Genomic DNA, 21106 nt, shown 5'->3' on the forward strand with positions numbered 1-21106 from the left:
CAGTCGATGGCGCGCCGGACTTCGGGCTAGAAGATCGAGGGTTTGAGACCTGCTCCCTGCGGTTTCATTACAGTAATTATACAAAGCCGACTAAAAACGAGGGCTGAGGGCCTGAAGTTGCAAACTTCCCTTGCTTGGCTAATCATTTGGACCACCCTCTAATATGGCGACGGGGAATCCCCCAAAGGCATAAGGCCGAGGGTGTGTCTTTAAAATGTTTGGAGCGGAACCAAAATCAGTCCGTTCCCGAAGTCTGTTTTTTCAAGAGCATCCTTCTAGTTGGGACACTGACGTCATCAGCTGCACTAGTACCGTTAATACATATTTTATATGAGGGAGTAGAATGTCAGATTTAGGGAGGCTATAAAAAAAAATGTAAAGGATAAGTAGAAAAGAGTCGTGTCTACTCAAACACATGAATAAAGACGTGCAGAGTTGACCAAGAGACATGAAAAATGGGAGAAACGGTTGTCTACTCAAACTAAATGAGGAAATGGCAGTCGTCTCCCTGTCATGATGTATGGGGCGGCAGGTAGCCTAGTGGTTAGAGTGTTGGACTAATAACTGAATCCCCGAGCTGACACTGTTCCTAGGCGTCATTGAAAATAAGAATTTGTTCTAGTTAAAAAATAAATGTATGAGTCCAGACAGTGTAACTACACTGAGGGGCAAAGGATGTAATACCACTTCTGTAATGGAACCTGAATCACATTTCTGTTAAAGTGCATAGCAACCTTGTTCCTCTTCACTTGCTTTTACATACAAGTCCTTGTCACATTCTCTGTCGTGGAACATTGGAGACTATAATCACCGTTAACATGTTATTTTCTAATAATCGACATTCAATTGTCATAGCAGCTGTATTAGTGAGATGCATATTGAACCCATGTAAAGTGGCCTTAAACAATTTCATTGAACACTGAGAAATAAAATACACTTGAAGGTGATTCAGCAAGAAACATTGTTCTAAAGCAAATGCAGTGACTCAAAGTTGGCTACCACTGTTTGAAAGCAATACAAATAGTTATTGAGTTCCTCTTCTAAGATGCTTAACAGTTTGACTGTGGTTCCCTCTATGCATTACGCTTTAATTATGGTCAGAGGCGCAGATTCTGTATTTCACTGTACAATTTACTGTGGCTTTCTCTCTGCTCTCAGAGAGGAATACACAAGGCACAGAGTCGTAAAACAGGGAGGCAAAATTCCCTTCAATGTACATTTTCTTTTTCTACATTTAATATGATGAAAACTAGGCCCTGTACAGTCCACTTTAGTGAGTACAATAATTATTTTACAATTTATACACATTAAAACATGGTGCTAAATTGGTTCCAATTGAAATGCAGTAAAAAAAAAAAAATGTACTTCCCCTTTGTGATCTGCATAGGGAGGAACCTACAATTCCAAGGATAAATATTTTCTGGGCTGATGATCCAATTTTACAATAGGCCCCATTGAAAAAAACTTTAACAAAAACTTGAATAGAGCATATGTGACTTCTCCCACCACTCCATAAAACAAAACATGCTATCAAAGCAACTGCTCCTGTTTTCTGCAAACCAGCCACTACATCCATGTCTTCCTCTTCTCTGATTAAAACCTTAGAAGGAAAAAAGGCCAATAGTGTCTAATAGTGTACAACCAGCATGATGCCACGAAAAAACAAACATAATACATTTACATCAACATTTAAAAAACGTGAGAAATGTCAAATATTTTCTTGGTCTTCGTGTAGCCAACCCACATTTGCTTGGTATATGTTTTGTATTATTTTTTGTATGCTCGTTTTCTTTTCCTTTTGTTATATTGGGTTTGAATGCAGTACACTCGATGCGTTCACACTCTCCCCCCAATTCTTCCCAAGGCCACATTAGGAACATGAAACTGTAACAAAGCGAGATCCAATCCCTCCATTTAGCTCTTCTCTGCAGAAGAAATCTAAAAGATATGAGAAAAAAAAAGTCTTTAAATGCATTTTTTTTTCAAAGGAAGAAAAGTAAGCTTCCCAGTGTTTCCCAGTATGAGACAAACTTTCAAATTCATACGCATAACCCGTCCCAGAAAAAAAGGTTTCTTTTTGTGTGTCAGGTTTCATGGAATTCACGCCTTTATGCTACATAAGTGTACACTTTGCGATCCTCTGGTGTCCGCGCCAAATATTCCCGCTCAATGAGTCCTTCAATGCGCTTCTTGATGACTACAGGACTGGGGAGGAATCGCGATCGCAGCTGCTGGGTGACCTGGAGAGACGGTACAAAAACAGAGACACAAATCAGAACCTCACCTCACATCTAATTACCGACGTTAATTAAATACAACCAGGTGTACCCGAAACACCTCAATCTTCATACACTGTATTCCACTGACCTCTGCTACTAGTACGTTATGCTGCATCTTCTTTCTAGACTTCATGATGCGGACGATGGCCGCCTCAATCTCGTGCTTCCTGTCATCGTCCACTTTCTGCCGCGTCTCCTTCCTCTCCGGGTCCGACTCTCCTTGCTTAGCAGCGACTAGTAGCCAACACAAGGAAAACCCGTTTCAGCCGCGAACCACATGACGGCTACATGCACAAGAATATATAATACACGCTACACAGGTGAATCTGTGGCTGGGCTATCCAGATGAGTGGAGATCAGTGGGGGTTTTCCACTACAACTACACTATATAAAAGTATGTGGACTCCCCTTCAAATTAGTGGATTCAGCTATTTCAGCCATACCGGTTGCTGACAGGTGTATAAAATGGAGCACAGAGCCATGCAATCTTCATAGACAAACATTTGCAGTAGAATGACCTTACTAAAGAGCTTAGTGACTTTCAACGTGGCATAGGATGCCAGCGTAGTCAAATGTCTGCCCTGCTAGAACTACCCCGGTCAACTGTAAGTGCTCTTATTGTAAATTGGAAACGTCTAGGAGCAACAACAACTCAGATGCAAAGTGGTAGACCACACAAGCTCACAGATCGGAACCGCCGAGTGCTGAAGCGTGTAAAAGTAGTCTGTCCTCGGATGCAACACTCACTGAGTTCCAAACTGCCTCTGGAAGCAACGTTAGCACAATAACTTCGTCGGGAGCTTCATGAAATGGGTTTCCATGGCCAAGCAGCCGCACACAATCCTAAAATTACCATGCGCAATGCCAAGCGTCAGCTGGAGTGGTGTAATGCTCACCGCTATTGGACTCTGGAGCAGTGGAAACTCGTTCTCTAGAGTAATGAATCACGCTTCACCATCTGGCAGTCCGACGGACGCCAGAAGAACGCTGCCTCGATGAATGCATAGTGCCAACTGTAAAGTTTGGTGGAGGAGGAATAATGGTCTGTGGCTGTTGTTCATGGTTCGGGCAAGGCCCATTAGTTCCAGTAAAGGGACATCTTAACGCTACAGCATACAATGACATTCTAGACGATTCTGTGCTTCCAACATTGTGGCAACAGTTTGGGGAAGGCCCTTTCCCGTTTCAGCATGACAATGCCCTGTGCACAAAGCGAGGTCCATAAAGAAATGGTTTGTTGAGATCGGTGTAGAAGAACTTGACTGGCCTGCACAGAGCTCGGACCTCAACCCCATCGAACACCTTTGGGATGAATTGGAACGCCAACTGCGATCCAGGCCTAATCGCCCAACATCAGTGCCTGACCTCACTAATGCTCGTGGCTGAATGCAAGCATGTCTCCAAAGCAATGTTTCAATATCTAGTGGAAAGCCTGTTATAGCAGCAAAAGGGGGACCAACTCCATATTAATGCCCATGATTTTGGAATGAGATGTTCGACAAGCAGGTGTTCACATACACTACATGACTAAAAGTATCAGAGGTAGAATCATAATCATAAACTCATTATAGTTTTGTGGGTAGAATGACCCTTCGAAGGTTGGTATACAATGTGTAACAGTATAACTTTAAACCGTCCCCTCGCCCCGACACGGGCGCGAACCAGGGACCCTCTGCACACATCAACGACGGTCGCCCACGAAGCATCGTTACCCATCGCTCCACAAAAGCCGCGGCCCTTGCAAAGCAAGGGGCAACACTACTTAAGTCTCAGAGCAAGTGACGTAACTGATTGAAATGCTACTAGCGCGCACCCGCTAACTAGCTAGCCATTTCACATCCGTTACAAATGCACTCGGGAAAGTATTCAGACCCCTTTACTTTTTCCACATTTTGTTACGTTACAGCCTTTTTCTAAATTAGATGAAAAAAAATTGTGTCCACTCAATCTACACACAATACCCCATAATGACAAAAAAGTTTTTTTATTTTGTTATACATTTTTGAAAACGTATCAAAATAAAATAAAAACAATATCAAATTTACATACTTTGTTGACGCACCTTTGGCAGTGATTACAGCCTTGAGTCTTCTTGGTTATGATGCTACAAGCTTGGCACACCTGTATTTGGAGAGTTTCTCCCATTCTTCTCTGCTGATCTCAAGCTCTGTCAGGTTGGATGGGGAGCGTCGCTGCACAGCTATTTTCAGGTCTCTCCAGAGATGTTCAATCTGGTTCAAGTCCGGGCTCTGGCTGGGCCACTCAAGGACATTCAGAGACTTGTCCCAAAGCCACTCCTGCATCGTCTTGGCTATGTGCTTAGGGTCGTTGTCCTGTTGGAAGGTCAACTTTTGCCCCAATCTGAGATCCTGAGCAGGTTTTCATCAAGGATCTCTCAGTACTTTGCTCCGTTCATCTCTCCCTCAATCCTGACTAGTCTCCCAGTCCTTGCCGCTGAAAAACATCCCCACAGCAGGATGCTGCCACCACCATGCTTCACCGTAGGAAGACGCCTGGCATTCAGTTCAATCTTGGTTTCATCAGACCAGAGAATCTTGTTTCTCATGGTCTGGGATCTTTAGGTGCCTTTTGGCAAACTCCAAGCCTTTTACTGAGGAGTGGCTTCCGTCTGCCCACTCTACCATAAAAAGGCCTGATTGGTGGAGTGCTGCAGAGATGGGAGAACCTTCCACAAGGACAACCATCTCCACTGAGGAACTCTGGAGCTCTGTCAGAGTGGTCATCGGGATCTTGGTCACCTCCCTGACCAAGAACCTTCTCCCCCGATTGCTCAGTTTGGCCGGTTGACCAGCTCTAGGAAGAATCTTGGTGGTTCTAAACTTCTTTCATTTAAGAGTGATGGATGCCACTGTGTTCTTGCGGACCTTCAATGCAGCAAAACATTTTGGTACTCTTTCCCAGATCTGTGCCTCGACACAATCTTGTCTCGGAGCTCTACAGACAATTCCTTCGACCTCATGGCTTGGTTTTTACTCTGACATGCACTGTCAACTGTGCGACCTTATATAGACAGGTGTGTGCCTTACCAAATAATTTCCAATCAATTGAATTTACCACAGGTAGACTCCAAGTTGTAGAAACATCTCAAGGATGATCAATGGAAACAGGATTCACCTGAGCTGAATTTCTCATAGCAAAGGGTCTGAATACTTATGTAAATAAGGTATCTGTTTTTAAAAATAAATTTGCAAAACATCCAAACCTGTTTTTGCTTTGTCATTATGGGGTATTGTGTGTAGATTGATGAGGAAGACACTTAATTTAATACATTTTAGCTTGAAATGTGGAAAAAGTCAAGGGGTTTGAACTTCCCAAATGCACTGTGCATACAGTTCAAAGTCACAACGCAATGTTTCAGAAAGCAAGGTTGAAACAAAATAAATCTTGGTTGTTTTTGTGCCATTTCGGTTATGCATGGCTTAGATCTTCGAATCTGTGTTCCACAAGAATGGTCTATATGGATGTTACCTGTCTGGATCTTGACGCGGTGCAGCTTGGAGGTGAACTGGTCATTAACGGTGAACACGTGGCCGTTCTCGATCTCCTTGGACTTGGGCTCCTTGGTGAGGACGCGTTGGGTGGGCTTCCCGCAGGCCAGTGACTGCAGCGCACGCACCAGCTCCCTCTCCGGGATGTCTGTCTCCTGCTGGATCTCCTACACAGTAGTGAGCGAGAGATGGGGATAAAGAGGAGAGGACGATATGAGGCAGAGGGATCCTTTGATCCATGACTGCATTATACTGAAACCAAATAATACATTCTGTTTATAGAGAAACAAGTGTAACTTTTTCAATTCAATATCATTGCCAGACCACAAATATCAACATCATGCACATATAATAAAGACATCACATTGCCCAAATACATCCCCCCCTTACAAACTTGACTTTATTCAGTGATGTTCTACGCATTCAATTAGCGGCTGTACCTCAAACAAAGACTTCTCCCGGTTGTTGAAGAGCATTAGTATTGTCATCTGGAAGGTGGACACCTGCAGTATGTGCTTCCTGGTGTTGGAGCCTGTTACCTGGGCGCCGCCCACCCCCACCTCTGAGCCGTCCTCCTGGGGGGGAGAGGAAATGAGAGGTCACCACCACCGGCCACCTTCAGGTAACTCAGTCACAAAGGAGGAATCATCAATGTAGCCTCCGTTCAATCACTGACTATGTCATGCTTATATAAACACAAATGTGTGAAATGTGAGTTTAGCCCCGCCCCCCACACATCCCTGTTCATCCCATATTCAAAAAGGCAAGTACAGCCTTGATGCACCTGCTGTTATCAAGACCTGATGTTGACATTGCTGGTGTGTGTGCATGCATCAATCCGTCTGTCAGCCAGGCAAAGGCTGTCCCCTGCATACCTTTTTGATTGTGCCGTAGAAGGTGGCGTTGAGGTCTGCAGAGCCCATGTGATGCTGCAACGTAAGCTGCCTGCCGCTGTGCTTGGCCAGATAAAACCTATGGCCGCAGAGCCAGAGGGGACAGTCACACACTACAGCGTTAAAGATAAACACAGACAAACAACGGACAGCGCCCCGCTTCCACAACCTGCAGCAGAGAATATATGGCCTCTGGTATGCAAAGTAAATGAGAGACAAACCTTCTAAAGACTTCAAATGCATGTCGAGGAGAAGGGGGGATATTACATTTGGGTGTGGCGGACTGCGTTGGCCAATAACCCGTCGTCAAGACCCTCACTGTGAGATCAACTCCGCCCAACGACACCTGGGGATGAAAGTTAGATCTACAGTCTTCCACTGAGGTATCAAAAGCTTCACAAGATGTGCTCTTCGCTTTGAGAAAGCTAGTGGCTATGTTAAATAGAGAGCAATAGTAATGGCGTCTTTTTATAGGCACCAACTCCGCCATGGTTCAAAGCCTGTGGGAAAATGAATGGAGTTTTTGTAGGGTTTTTTGATAAATGCCAAAAATAAAGTCTGTGGTAAACACAGGCTTAGAACTTATACGTTTTGTTCTATGAGCTAATCATCAGCTAACGTCACTTTTTATGAATGTTTAAGCATTTATGTAATAAAAAAAAGCACATAAGGTTTCATAATTCATAAAGGTAATGTTAACAGACCAATATTATATCATAGAACAAAACATATAATATCTCCTAAGCCTTTTCTTTCTATATAGGAATGGCTGAACGAACCAGAAGTAACTAATTTCTGTTTTTTTAGAACTACAAGCTGGCGAGCTCTATGTTCCCCAGAACCAACACTGGACTGGTTCTGGGAGTGGGTGTCTCACCGCCGTTGACTGTAGGTGTTGGCGGAACTCGTCCATGGTTGTGTTTGAGATGCTCATGTCCCGGAACATTCCTTCCAGTTTAGAGGTGAACTGGCAACCACACTCCGTCTGGCCAGGGGAACCAGAGAAAGAGATAGTGAGAAAGATACGGGATGAGACAGATCTATTAAACAACACTTCACTCGCGCTATCCGTTTCTTTCACACTGACTCTGCACTCAGCTGAGCTGAGGTTCAACACAGTCTCTGTGCAGTTCAAGTTAAAAATGTATTGTACCAGACCTGGGATCAAAATACAATTCAAAATGATTTCAAATACTTTAGCTTTGCTAGCTTGAGGTTGCCTGTTGCAATTGAACCAATCAAAAAGCACCAAAAGTGCAAACCCCGCCTACGTGGCACCGCAAACAGGCTAAAGCAAACGCTCGAAGTATATGAAAGATTTGAAATAGTATTTGAACACAAGGTCACACTTATTAGGTATCGAAGGTGCTACAATATATCTGACAAAAAACAACAAAGAAAACAGTTGATGAATGTATTAATGGATGGAAGATCTTAAGATATATAGCTACTGCTCTTCCTGTATATTCACCTTGAGCTTAGAGATCATGTTCTTCTCCGAGTCGTCCGAGACGCTCTTGTTGGTGAGCAGCCTCCTGGCCAGGTGCTGTTTGTAGTACCGCTCAAACACATCCTTCTCCTGCATGAACCTGAAGAGCACCATGGCCTTGTCCAGGATCGACTCCACCTCTTGCTCCGTCAACTACACATACAGGACGAGAGAAAAGTGAACGTTACACAAGCACACACACTTTAAATGATTACATTTCAAAACACTAATTTAATCAAATATTGAACTCCTTATACAGTGAGCTCCAAAAGTATTGGGACAGTGGCCTTTGTTGTTTTGGCTCTGTACTCCAGCATAGAACATAGAATATGTTTCTAAACACTTCTACATTATTTGGATGCTACCACGATTACAGATAATCCTGAATGAATCGTGAACAATGATGAGTGAGAAAGTTAGACACACTAATATCATACCCCCCTAAAAATACTAACCTCCCATTAGCATTTACATTTAAGTCATTTAGCAGACGCTCTTATCCAGAGCGACTTACAAATTGGTGCATTCACCTTATGACATCGTGCAGCATGTCTTGGAGGTATGATATGTGTGTGTCTAACTTGATATAATTCCAAATGAGTGATGAGGTCAAGCTTTCATTCTTTCGGGCTGGTGTTCAGGAACAATGACAGGGTGCTGGGCCCTGGTCAAAAGTAGGGCTCTACGTAGTGAATGTGGTGCCATCGGGCTCTGGTTAAAAGTAGTGCACAATATAGAGAATATGGTGTCATTAGGGAAGCATCCTGTGTGCCTTGAGGGGAGGACGTTCCTCCCCCATTACATCAGAAAACCACCCACTCCTTTTACGCCTTTCTTCAGCTTGTCGTCAATGAACAAGGAGAGGTACTCGGGGGAGCGCGAGTTGAGGTTGAGGAAGTATTCAAAGTCCCCTGCGATGGTCTGCTTGAAGAGCCGGTCATTGTTGAACGACTCTTGGAGGAAGCGGTCGAAACGTGACTTCAGATCCAACAGACCCTGCAGAGAACAAAACGGAGGAAGGAAGAAAATGTGACATTATTATTGGAAAGCAGTGGCACTTACTACATGTTCTTGTGTACGCTGCCATCTAGTGTCAATATGGAGAGTAACAGAAATTGCATCCCTGTTGTAGATTTAAAAGCATTCGCTGGAGTTTTCACTATTGTTAAATCTGTGACGGGAACGTAGCCAGAGATCAATCTTTATTGGACCCCCCCTGACCCGTGTCAATGATGCCACTTCCTGTGTGAGTTACCTGGATGTAATCTACAGGGTTTTTGCCCTCGCCCTCCTCTGACACCAGCGCCTTGCCCTGCTCGCGGAGGTAGGAGCTCATGCACTCACACATTGTCTTCAGTCCGTTTGGCACTCTGCTAAAGAGCTTATACATACACGCCAGGTCTGTGTTCACGCACACACACACGCACACACCATCAGTACAAACACATTAGTATCCAAAGACCACCTACTACACAGAATATATTTCACAATAAATATTGAATTGCTGACATTGATGTGGTACCAAGTATGCACACGACAACAACACACATTCACACAATGTACATTACTCTATTATTCTGCTCTGCAAAATATCTATTCAAGAGGTAAACAAACATCTGACAAATTTTAGCATCGAGGTGAAATACCCCTTTCATAAAAAAAGAAAGAAAACACCCTATGCCCTACATAGTGCACTACTTTTGACCAGAGCCTAATCGTCCCCATCAAAAGTAGTTTAATGCATAGGGAATAAGGTGCCATTTGGGACGCTGCCCATAGCTGGGACTGGAGTAGTAGTAGTAGTAGTAGTAGTGTGGCACACTGACCCTCTGTCTTTCCGTTCTTGAGCATGTGGACGAGGCCCGAGTTCTCCATTTCCACGATGGTCTTCATGTGCTTGGAGATGAGCTCCCTCTCCACCACCTTGACGATGGGCTCTTCCGTCGTTTTGTCCAGGCAGTGCAGCACGCGCTCGATCTCCTCGTTTATCCGCGCCTCCACTTTCTTTATGTACACGCTCGCGCTGTTCTCTGCCAAAAACTTTTGACTTTCCATCTGGAGGGCAAACAAACACGGGGTTAAGAGCACCTTGGGAGATTGAGAAGGCATCCACATGATGTATATAACATGATAGTAGGCCAACAACATATCACTGCAAGTCAACATGCATGACACACATAGCATTGATGCGTGTGAATAGATGGGTGGGGGGGGAGGGATTCTTACAAACCTGGAAGAACTCTGCAGACATTTCTAAAAACGGGGCCTCAAAGTCCTCTTCGTAAACCGACCTCCCTTCGAGTCCTAAGATCATTAACATCTGGCAGGCATTTCTGATCGCCCCCCTGAGAGAAAGAGTGTGTGTCAAGTACATGTGCCAAGTGCACTGGAGTCCCAAATTGCATTCTATTATGGGCCTCGGTCAAAAGTAGTGCACTGAATGTAGAAAACACGAGGAACACCTGCTCTGACCATGTTATAGACTGACCAGGTGAATCCGAGTGAAAGCGATGATCGCGTATGTCACTTGTGAAATCCACTTCTATCAGTGTAGATGAAGGGGAGGTTAAAGAAGGATTTTTAAGCCTTGAGACAATTGAGAAATGGTTTGTGTTCGTGTGCCATTCAGAGTTGAACTGCAACGCTCGTGGGTTTTTCACGCTCAACAGTTTCCCGTGTGTATCAAGAATGGTCGGCCACCCAAAGGACATCCAGCCAACTTAACAACTGTGGGAAGCATTGGGGTCAACATTCCTGTGGAACGCTTTCAACGCGTTGTAGAGTACATGGTCCGACAAATTGAGGCTGTTCTGAGGGCAGAAGGGGGTGCAACTCAATATTAGGAAGGTGTTCATAATGTTTTGTCCACTCAGTGTATGGGTCAGCTCAAAGACTATCAGATACTTTTTAAATATAACAAAGAGCACAATGAAATAATCATGGATTAGAGTTGTGTCTTTCTTTATCGGGAGAAACACTGCATCCTTCAGCTCAGAAACTGTGGCTCTGTTCGAATTCCTTCAAAATGCATCCTTCCTCCCACCCTCGAAACAGTCAATGCTTAGACATGACTGGACAGATGAACACAAGCATTCCACCGCATGGCTTTCACTTGTCCAGGCATTTGTAGTGATTCCACTTATCCAGTAATTTCAGTGATTCCTTCAACGAAGCTAGGAGTTAGTGCATTTTTAAAGAAGTCGAACGGGGCCTGTGTATATAGACGGGGTCATATTATTATACCTGTCCACCACCTCGCCCTTCCTCTCTCGTGCGATCATGTCCAGGAGGGTCTGTCGGAGGTGGTCTCGGATGCAGCCGTAGCGCACCACCTGGTCTCTGAAGATGATCAGGCCCAGGTTGTAGACGTTCTCCACGTTGTTCTGCTGCACGTACACCCGGTCCTGGGAAACAAGAGGAAGAGAGGGGGAGACTTTGTCAGTCAAGGCGGATCTTAAATAAGTTTTGCATTTACCCCACTAACGGGTATGGTTAGGATTGGGAAGCTGATCTGTACTTAAGGGAAACTTCACCCCGGAGCGCGTTTGAGACCCGCAGCCAGGCAGCAATGCATTGCCAGTCCAAGGGATGGTTACGAGACGACACTGCATTGAGAAATACAGTCAAATCCTAATAACTAAGAAGTGTGCACGTCTGATTAGCACAAATTATGCATGTCAGCAGTTATGTTTTCTAAAAGTGTGATGATGCAGAACACATATGATGCAAAACATAGCATCACTACAGCCAATCGGCTGACTGGATTAAAATAACTCTATGCAACTATGTCTAGAATGAAAATGACATTCTAAAAGTTGGCCCAACTCTCTAAATACATGGCTCTGGTAGCTGGTGGTGACACTCACCATGTACATGAGGATGTCTCTGATCATGACCATGGCCGTCTGGTGGTCGTTCCAGGCCTGGTTCAGTGTTTGGAGGAAGTTGTTGTTTAGTGAGTTGAGGACATCTTCCCGTACCTGTGGGGAAGCAGCGGCACAGTCAGGCAGAGAGGCATTCGTTTGATACTACACGCACACCACACTGATGACTCAGCATACCGAGCCCATCTCGCTTTCTCTGGATGACACAAGCTCTGTCTGTGAGCCTCTCCCTCCACAAGCTCCTCTCTCGGAGTGTTTCCTTCACTCTCCGTACGGAACTCCAAAGGACACTGTGCTCATCAACTCCAGGCAGAGACGCCATCATCGTCCATTTAATGAAACAGTGTCCAGCACACTGACTCAAGCACACACTATCTCAATGGAAAGTGAACTCCTCTCAGCTCACTATAAAATCACCCACTGATGAATCTGTTGTACATATGTCTAGTAGCCTAAAACACCATCATCCAAATATAAGACTTTCAAAAACATGTTCAAAACAAACAAAGGTAATTATTATTTGTATTTAATTTTACAAATCGAGACCTTGGGACTATAAGGTTCTATCTGAAAAAAAAATGATTATGAGGTAATTGCCTTTAAAGTTCCAAAACACCGGTTTGAATGGTGTCAGAAATGTATTGTGTATTTAGAATAAAGAGTAAGGCTGTGTCAATAACAACATTTTGTCAATAAATTAGTAGCAAATTCCCATAGCTAGCTAAATGCTAACAAACCCAAGCGAACAAACTATTTGCAGGACAGACAACCCAGCTCATAAAGATATACAACTATCTCAAAAGGCTACTCACGGTTTTCTGCACTCACAAAATAAATATTAGACAGCTCGGCTCTTGATCCAGGAGGGGATTGATTGTCTCTGCTGTAACCAAGAAGCTTGATCTTGCCATCTTGCCACTTAGCTAGCAAATTAGCAAACCAAATGCATAGCTGAAGCCCTGAGCTGGATATTATTTATTTGGCACATCTTAGATAGTCAACTTGTAGTTATTACCAGTGGCATAACACGTACCCCTGCAAGGTGGGGGTCTGCATTTAAAAAGCCCTGGTAAATGGTATATCGCTCAAGCCTAATGGTGTACCAGCTAAATTGCAGTGGTCTGAAGGGATAGAAATATATTTCATAGAATGGAATAACACCCACCCTGTATTTAAGAGCATGTTGTGTCTCAACCAACGGCGGGCACAACACAATAATATAATCACAAAAGCTTACTTTAAATGATATGAAACTCAACTGTTTCTCTTTTCCAGTGATAGACATGGACGTCTCATAGTATGGTGGGGTATGCAAAAAGGGTCAACTTTGAGCACCTTTATCTCCTGAATGTTTTGACATTTAGGTCCAAAAAGTCACTTTATGACCCCTTCTTTCATGGGCAAACACGTATGAAAAGGTTTTGTTTAAATCAAAAGAAATGCTGTCAAAAAGTGATTGAATTCAATTGAATGTCCCATATTTCTCTGATTGCAAATGTGGGGGACAGGAACAGAATGTCAATGGGAGATAATTCGTTTCAATTCGGAGATGCCAATTGGGTGGTGTTTTATAAAGGCCAATGCTGAAATATTGACATCCACAGCGATAATTGGTCATCTCAAAAGGTAGGCATGCCGCACTACATAGGGCTGTTATGGTGACCGTATTACAGCCACACTGGCAGTCATGATAGCAGTCATCTGATGCCTATGAATGTCATTAGTAACCTACCAAGCATTCTAACTCAGCACACTATTGTCCCTCTAATCACTCTGATATCAATGCAAATGCAATCGAAAAATCACATTAAACACTTCACGAGAGCCCTGGCATTCAGTTTGAGCGGAATAGGATCACCTGTTGCACAGGGAGAGACAGCTCCTCATAGGTGGTTGATGCATGGAATGAAAGTTTTGCTGTTGCGCAACATTTCTATAGGCTCAATTGCGTGAGAACAGAGCCAATTGGCCTATATGTTTTGCTAAGGTTAGTATCACAACTGAAGTGGACAAATAACTCCAAACATAGCCTATAGGCCCAAGACCCCTGAAACATGGTTGGAGAGCCCATAGCCTACAGAGCTTAGTGAAACGTGTTCTTATAAGCCCAGTCATTGCGCAATCGCACATGAAAACAGAGTTAACTTGCCACTATTTAATACAAGTGGTTCCGAGCTTTCTTGTGCTGCTATATTTATTGCAAAATTCTTAAAAATTAAGCACATTAATCCCCTTTACAAACAGGGTAGCCTACCTAGCATATTAAAAAAGTAACCGCACATAACCTCCATTATTCACTATTCGAATGCAGGCTATGGCTGATGTCTATTCTTTTTTTGTATAATTCCACACTGGCGACTACCTCATTAAGCTGGTTGAGAGAATGCCAAGAGTGTACAAGGCTGTCATCAAGGCAAAGGGTGTCAACTTTGAAGAATCTCAAATATAACAAATATTTAGATTTGTTTAACACAGTTTTGGTTACTACATGATTCCATATGTGTTATTTTATAGTTTTGATGTGTTCACTATTATTCTACAATGAAGAAAATAGTAAAAATAAAGAAAAACCCTTGAATGAGGTGTCCAAACCTTTGACTGGTACTGTATATTAGTAGGCTATATGTAAAGACCAGACTAAATTTAGAATAATGCATGAGTATATCATCAAGTGCTTGTCAAATTGTGAACGAGAGACTGATGAAGTGTTTGCAGCCTGCACAAGAAAAAAGAGAGCTTCCCTTTCATGCAACTTTTTTCAACTCATCCTTTGTCGCACCATGAAGCCTTAGAATGTATTAGAAATCAAAACATATAGCCTAACGTTTGCATCACAACTAAAGCTGCATAAAAATCTATAAATTAAGCATTTAGGAGAACCCGTTTCTTCGTTTACTGCTCAACACAGGATGGACGCATCTGCTCACTCCCTCAAATCGTTTGATGAAAAATAACCTTTACATTTTATTCAGATATTTTCAATTGTATTGTTCTTACAATAAAATAATTCCTCAGGAATTATAAGCAAATCCTGCCCGCTAAATGAACTAGTGTAGCACACAGCCATAGCCAGAACAGGCCCTAACATTAGGACGACTCAGAATATGCTATTCGTTCTTCTGAAATAGGCTACATCTTCTTCATATCATAATGTTTCTTTAGACATGCCTAAAATAATGGATTTATTGTGATGTTCCAAAAGGTCCACATCAGTGGATTTACTTTTTGCATCAATTACAGTGAGACTGGCAGTTACTTGAATGACAATCACCCGGATGACAAAATTTCATGACCGTCACAGCCCTAGCCCTGCATAGATATTTCATTGGCCCGGTAATGTCATTGTTTCCAAAATAGTTTGCAGACGCTATAGCTTCACGGCTTCGAGATAATCTGATGCTGCTTCCTGCTGCTTCTCATTCAGTGGAATATGTTGGCCTACATGGCGTGTGGTTTAAACAGGAATGTTATAGGGATCATGTGATACACAAACTATCCTCAAAGGCTATTGCAATCGCGGGCCTCCCGAGTGACGCAGCGGTCTGAGGCACTGCAGTGTTTGAGGCATCACTACAGACCCGGGTTCGATCCCAGGATGTGTCGCAACCAAGAGACGGCGCACAATTGGCCCAGCGTCGTTCGGGTTAGGGGAGGGTTTGGCCGGCCGGGATGTCCTTGTCCCATCGCACTCTAGCAACTCCTTGTGGCGGGCTGGGCGCATGCACGCTGACGTCGGTCGCAAGTTGTACGTACACATTGGTGCAGCTGGCTTCCGGGTTAAGCGAGCAGTGTGTCAAGAAGCAGTGCGGCTTGGCAGGGTCGTGTTTCGGAGGATGCATGGCTCTCGACCTTCGCCTCTCCCGATTCCGTACAGGAGTTGCAGCGATGGGACAAGACAGTAACTGCCAATTGGATATCACGAAAAAGGGGTAAAAAGTACACAAAAATAAAATAAAGGCTATCACAATCACTGATGAAAGTACCAAAGGGCAGATTGATCTGCTTTCTAGTACCTACACGATTGGACAGAACAAAACCAAACATACAAATCCTCAACGAAACAGGAGGCTTTTTCAATCAGCCGAGCTTGTCAAAGATCAGGACTGTGTGTGTGCTATTACTGAAAGAGGGCCTTCAAATCTCCAGTCAGATGCCTATGGGACCTAGTGGAGCTGGGCCTTCTGATAGAGGAATTGGGCTAACTTTTCTCATTTCCAACTACTAAATACAAGGCTGATGAATAAATGGGAGCAACTAATGTTTTGCAAGTCCGCAGCATCCAGCCATCGTCAAACAAATCCCTGGAGCTTTTCCACAGTAAAAGGTTTAATGAGCGCTCCACTTCATCATGCTGTCAGCATACCAAACAGGCCCAACACTGAACAGGACAAATCAGCCTGTAATTTAATATGACCTGGATTCATGCGACAGGCTTTCACAAGATTTGTTTCCTTGCTTTTCAACAATTAAAAGTATTTTGTGGTCAAGCTGAGTAACATTCTGTGGCTAAGCTCAGTGACTATTTTCAGACTCCAGAGATCCTGCAATGTACTGACGGAAAATACGCTAAAGACCGGCCAGTGATTTTATAAGGGTGATTATTACCACATACCCTCACAAATCCAGCAAAGGGGACGTTAATCCAGACCCAGGTCGTGTTCATGAGGCACCAAACAAAAGAAAACTGGTTGAAAACGGAGAGGGACTACCTGGACTCGTCCAATAAGAAACACTTTTTTTCATTGTCTGTTGCAAAATGTTTTTAAACGTTTTCTCATCGCATGCCCTAATAAACAGCACCCAGTACTGAATCAACATCCTGACCTGCGCTGGGATGAACACATTAATCTACCACCATGCGTTCATTGGCCTTACTTTGTTGATGAGGTGCTCGGTGACCACCTCCCGGAGGCCCGTGTAAAGCTTCTCGCCGTGTTTGTGCAGCACCATGGTGTAGGCGTTCCTGTAGAGCTCCTCGAAGCTCAGCCCGCTGTTGTTCTTCCTCTGGATCTCCTGGATGGCATTCTTCAGAAGGTCCCAGATGTTGTTGACATACTTCTCGTCCATCGTCATCTGCAGCGGACAAAGGAAGTAAGAGTGAGAGGAGAGCAGAGAAACGGACCGACAGGTCAAAGTTTCGGGGATCGTTGGCTCCAGCACAATACCTCGTCTGAGGGAGAACTGGAACAAGGCAGCCTGATAAAAATTGTGGCTATGCACACAATGTCTATCAGTCTCCTGCTAGGCTAGCTTACTTCTTTAGGTGAGAGAAACAAGTCTACACTTGCTGCACTTCCGCAACCCAAAAATCCCTACTGATTTAAAGAGTAGCCTGTTCTATGATGCAATATCTAACAGTTTTAGTGTAACATTGAGAAAAGAATCACTACTCCAGAAAAAACATGATTTATATTCCTACTTTTGACCCTATGTAAAAGTATATAAAACAAATCACTGTAAGGGAAACCGAGTAGGTGTGTCCCTATTTGTTTTCCTTGTGATGAACTAAGACTGCAATACTGCAATATCATGATTATATTCCCAATAAGGTTTCATACAGACCATAACATGAATGAAAGCGTTTTATATTTTCCATATAATATTGCTCACGACCACCTCCAACGGTGTCTCGTAACATTTCCCATTCCCCTAAATTCTCCTTTTAACTGGACAGAAAGTAAATGGCACAGCAGCCAACCATCACACTCAGCTAAACATGCCATATTCACAGCTTGATATAAATCCCTTGTCCCCTTTGGCTGTCACGCTCAACCATGGACTGTTAAACTTGGAGGCTCTCCAAAGTGAGGCTGGCCGAAAGCTGCATACAAGGTGTTTGGATATGGCACCATCTACATCCCGACACAATGGGGATGAAGTGTAGTCCATCAACTGGAGGCACACACAACGTATGGATGTGTAAATCTGCTTTTTTTTTTTTTTTTAAGATATTCCATATCAGCGAGAAATAATAAGGGGCATATGTTTCGAAACCTTTTCGCAAGCGATGATTATTTACGTTTCTAAACTTTAAAACAGCGTCAGAATTGTAGTTCACAGAGCCAACCGTGGGCGACGGCAACTGCTGAAAACCATATGGAGAGAAGCGTTTGAGAGCTAGGGGATCATTGAGGATTCAGTGGAGGCACATCCATCAGAACTGAATACTAGGCCTCCCGAGTGGCGCAGCCGTCTAAGGCACTGCTTCACAGTGTTGTGGCGTTACTACAGGCCTGGGGTTCGATCCCAGGCTATGTCATTACCGGCCGTGACCAGGAGTCCCATAGGGCGGCGCACAATTGGCCCAGCGTCGTCCGGGTTAGGTCGGGCGGGACTTTACTTGGCTCACCGCGCTCTAGCGACTCCTTGTGGCAGGCCAGGCGCCTGCAGGCTGACTATGAGACATGATTATAATCACAAAATTGGGATAAAAAAATAAAAATAATTTAAGACATGAATACTGATCTTCTGAATACTGATTTCATCCAATAGCTTTCGTCCATTAACTTAGATCTAGCTATCAGCAAACGGTTTCCCAATGAAACTTAGACTAGCTACTTGACAGACAAAGTAACTAACTGGCTATTACAGTCGATGCAAAATGTTAGCTAAAGTTATCTAGCAGTTCAGGTATCAATGTTTAATTGGCATGTAACAAAACACGTGATTCGGCAAACCATGTCATGCAAAATAACGTTACACAACAATACTCTCCAACCCACCAGTTTCTGAATTGACTAAATACAACAAGTCATGAGGCCACAAACAAAGCTACGACGCCAAATATTTACTTAATGTTAACTAGCTAAAGTTAGGTAGCCATCAATAATTCCCCCCCCCGGGTTAACGTTAGCTAGCTAATGTTAATTAATAATTCAACAGTAACGCTAGCTAAGAGTTGGTAGGTAGCTAACTGTATATGAGCTAGCAAGCAGCTATCCATAAGCTCTAGTACGGGGCAGCTAGCTAACGTTACTTTGTTTACTGAAAGCCTGGCCTTGCAAACTGCACTCCCAAGCTAGCTAGTTACTCGAACCTCGGCGGTCCAGTCACCGCCTGCTGGCAGGGACAGGTCCTATCAGCGGTGTGTACTTACAGGAAAGGCTCGTATTCTCATCTTGGTGTCCTTTTTGGTGCCGCCTTTGCTCAGATTGGACATGGTTACTTCGTCTGTGTGTTCTGTATTTACATGAAAATGTTATCTGGTTAGGTACAGGGATGTATACTTGTGGAACAGCTTCCACTAGACCTTCCTCGCTGGTCCGTAATTGGTTGTTGACAACCAAATGTCAATGTTGCTCTAACGTAGATCTCCCCACACAGCAATGGCGGACTACCTAGCTACAGTTCTCACTGCGCAGAGCTCACACGCTGCAACTCACGCGAGACTAAGGTTATTGGGCTGGATGTTGTACTTTTCTGATGAATTAAATGTTTTGGTCAATCAATTCCATAGGGCTTTGCCAAACACTTAATTATACTATACTATAGCTATGCCATTTAGCAGACGCTTTCATCCAAACCGACTTAGTACCTACTTTTCCCCCTTCGTATTAAGCTAGTTTTATATCTCAAATTGGGATTGCCCTTCGTCCATTTCTAAAATGCTGAGCTACAGAATGGATTTATATGATAGGCTTATCAAATAGGTAAAATTATTAGGTAGGCTATTTCATATTCATATATTCATATTTCACAAATACAAATGCTTAATTGTTTTTATGGCGTACCAACCACTCCATCCCGGCTTACTAGAAATGATTTGGGCTCTGCCCTAGGATGTCTGCATTGGACATCACTTGGCCTTCATGGAGCAGCCATGTACCACCACCCTCTCAATATATATCATTAGTCAAATGCAGACTATACCACACCAGAGTTCTATACAGATATAAAGATGGCAAGCTTAGTTCTAAAACTGTTGATCACCTTACATGAGATTTTAACTACAGTCAGCCATTATTATGAGGTAAATATATGGGCGCGTTCGTAAATTCGCTCTGGCTATATACTCCGATTTCAGAGCACTCTCGTCTGAGTGTGCCAGTACGCAGAATAACTGATACATTCACGAACGCTGAACACCTGTTGAATATGGCCGGTGTCGGTAAACGTCTGCTAAAAGGCGTATTTAAATTGTTGCCAGCAGCACAGTTAGTCACCAACGCTCTGGATAACATGAAAACAGCCTAACCAGCTCTGCTAGGGCGAGTGAAATGGTCAGAGTGAGGTGTTCTCTCATTTGTGTCTGGAAGTAGTTAGCAAGCTAGTCAACGTTAGTCAGTTAGCTTGGGTGCTTGACTGCCATTGTGTGGTCAGAATGCTCGGAACAACCCTACTCCTCGGCCAGAGCGTCCAGTCTATTTGCATAAATGTTAGATTTTTTTTTCTTCCACTTTGACATTACAAAGTATTTTGTGTAGATCGTTGACCAAAAATGACAATACAATCAATTTGAATCCCTTTGTAACCCAACAAATTGTGGAAAAAGTCAGAGGGTGTGAATAGTTTCTGAAAGCACTGGATTTCTATAGAAGACCATTTTTATTCTCAACTTCTTAGTTAACTCATAAATATGCTTTTTAAATGCCCAGATATTTGTAAGCACCATCCAAGGTACTTATGCTTAAATCCTTAGAATTATTTTTGTGTGCTCTAGAAAACAATATATACTTTGTTTGACCCGCATTCAATACAAATGTAATGCACACTGACAAGTGAAACAACTTTAACAAATGATTTGTGAAGTAATTCCCCTTCTATAATTTAGCATGGCCATCATACTGCATGGTTTTAAGAGATTTAAAGGTCCTATGCAGCCATTTTATCTAAATATCAATTTGTATTTTTTGTATTTGTATTGATTATGGATCCCCATTAGCAGCAGCTACTCTTCCTGGGGTCCAGCAAAATTAAGGCAGTTTATACAATTTTCAAAACATTACAATACATTCACAGATTTCACAACACACTGTGTGCCCTCAGGCCACTACTCCACCACTACCAAATATCTACAGTACTAAATCCATGTGTATGTATAGTGCGTATGTTA

At 43.3% G+C, this 21106-nt stretch overlaps 1 protein-coding gene across 1 annotated transcript; it reads right to left on the reverse strand.

Annotated features, from left to right (window-relative positions):
- Window positions 1-1214: 1214 nt before the first annotated feature.
- LOC129821769 (cullin-3) lies at window positions 1215-19419 on the reverse strand. The gene is made up of 16 exons (XM_055879396.1): window positions 19151-19419; window positions 16930-17127; window positions 12037-12150; window positions 11414-11574; window positions 10401-10515; window positions 9997-10225; window positions 9426-9571; window positions 8990-9166; window positions 8153-8323; window positions 7559-7666; window positions 6903-7027; window positions 6664-6760; window positions 6229-6363; window positions 5769-5955; window positions 2368-2513; window positions 1215-2240 (listed from the first exon to the last, which is right to left on the reverse strand). The coding sequence occupies exons 1-16, from the start codon at window positions 19211-19213 to the stop codon at window positions 2109-2111; spliced, it is 2304 nt and encodes a 767-aa protein (XP_055735371.1). The 5' UTR covers window positions 19214-19419; the 3' UTR covers window positions 1215-2108.
- Between the last annotated feature and the right edge of the window lie 1687 nt (window positions 19420-21106).

Source organism: Salvelinus fontinalis, chromosome 24 (genome assembly GCF_029448725.1).
Source record: "Salvelinus fontinalis isolate EN_2023a chromosome 24, ASM2944872v1, whole genome shotgun sequence".
Classification (NCBI taxonomy): Eukaryota; Metazoa; Chordata; class Actinopteri; order Salmoniformes; family Salmonidae; genus Salvelinus; species Salvelinus fontinalis.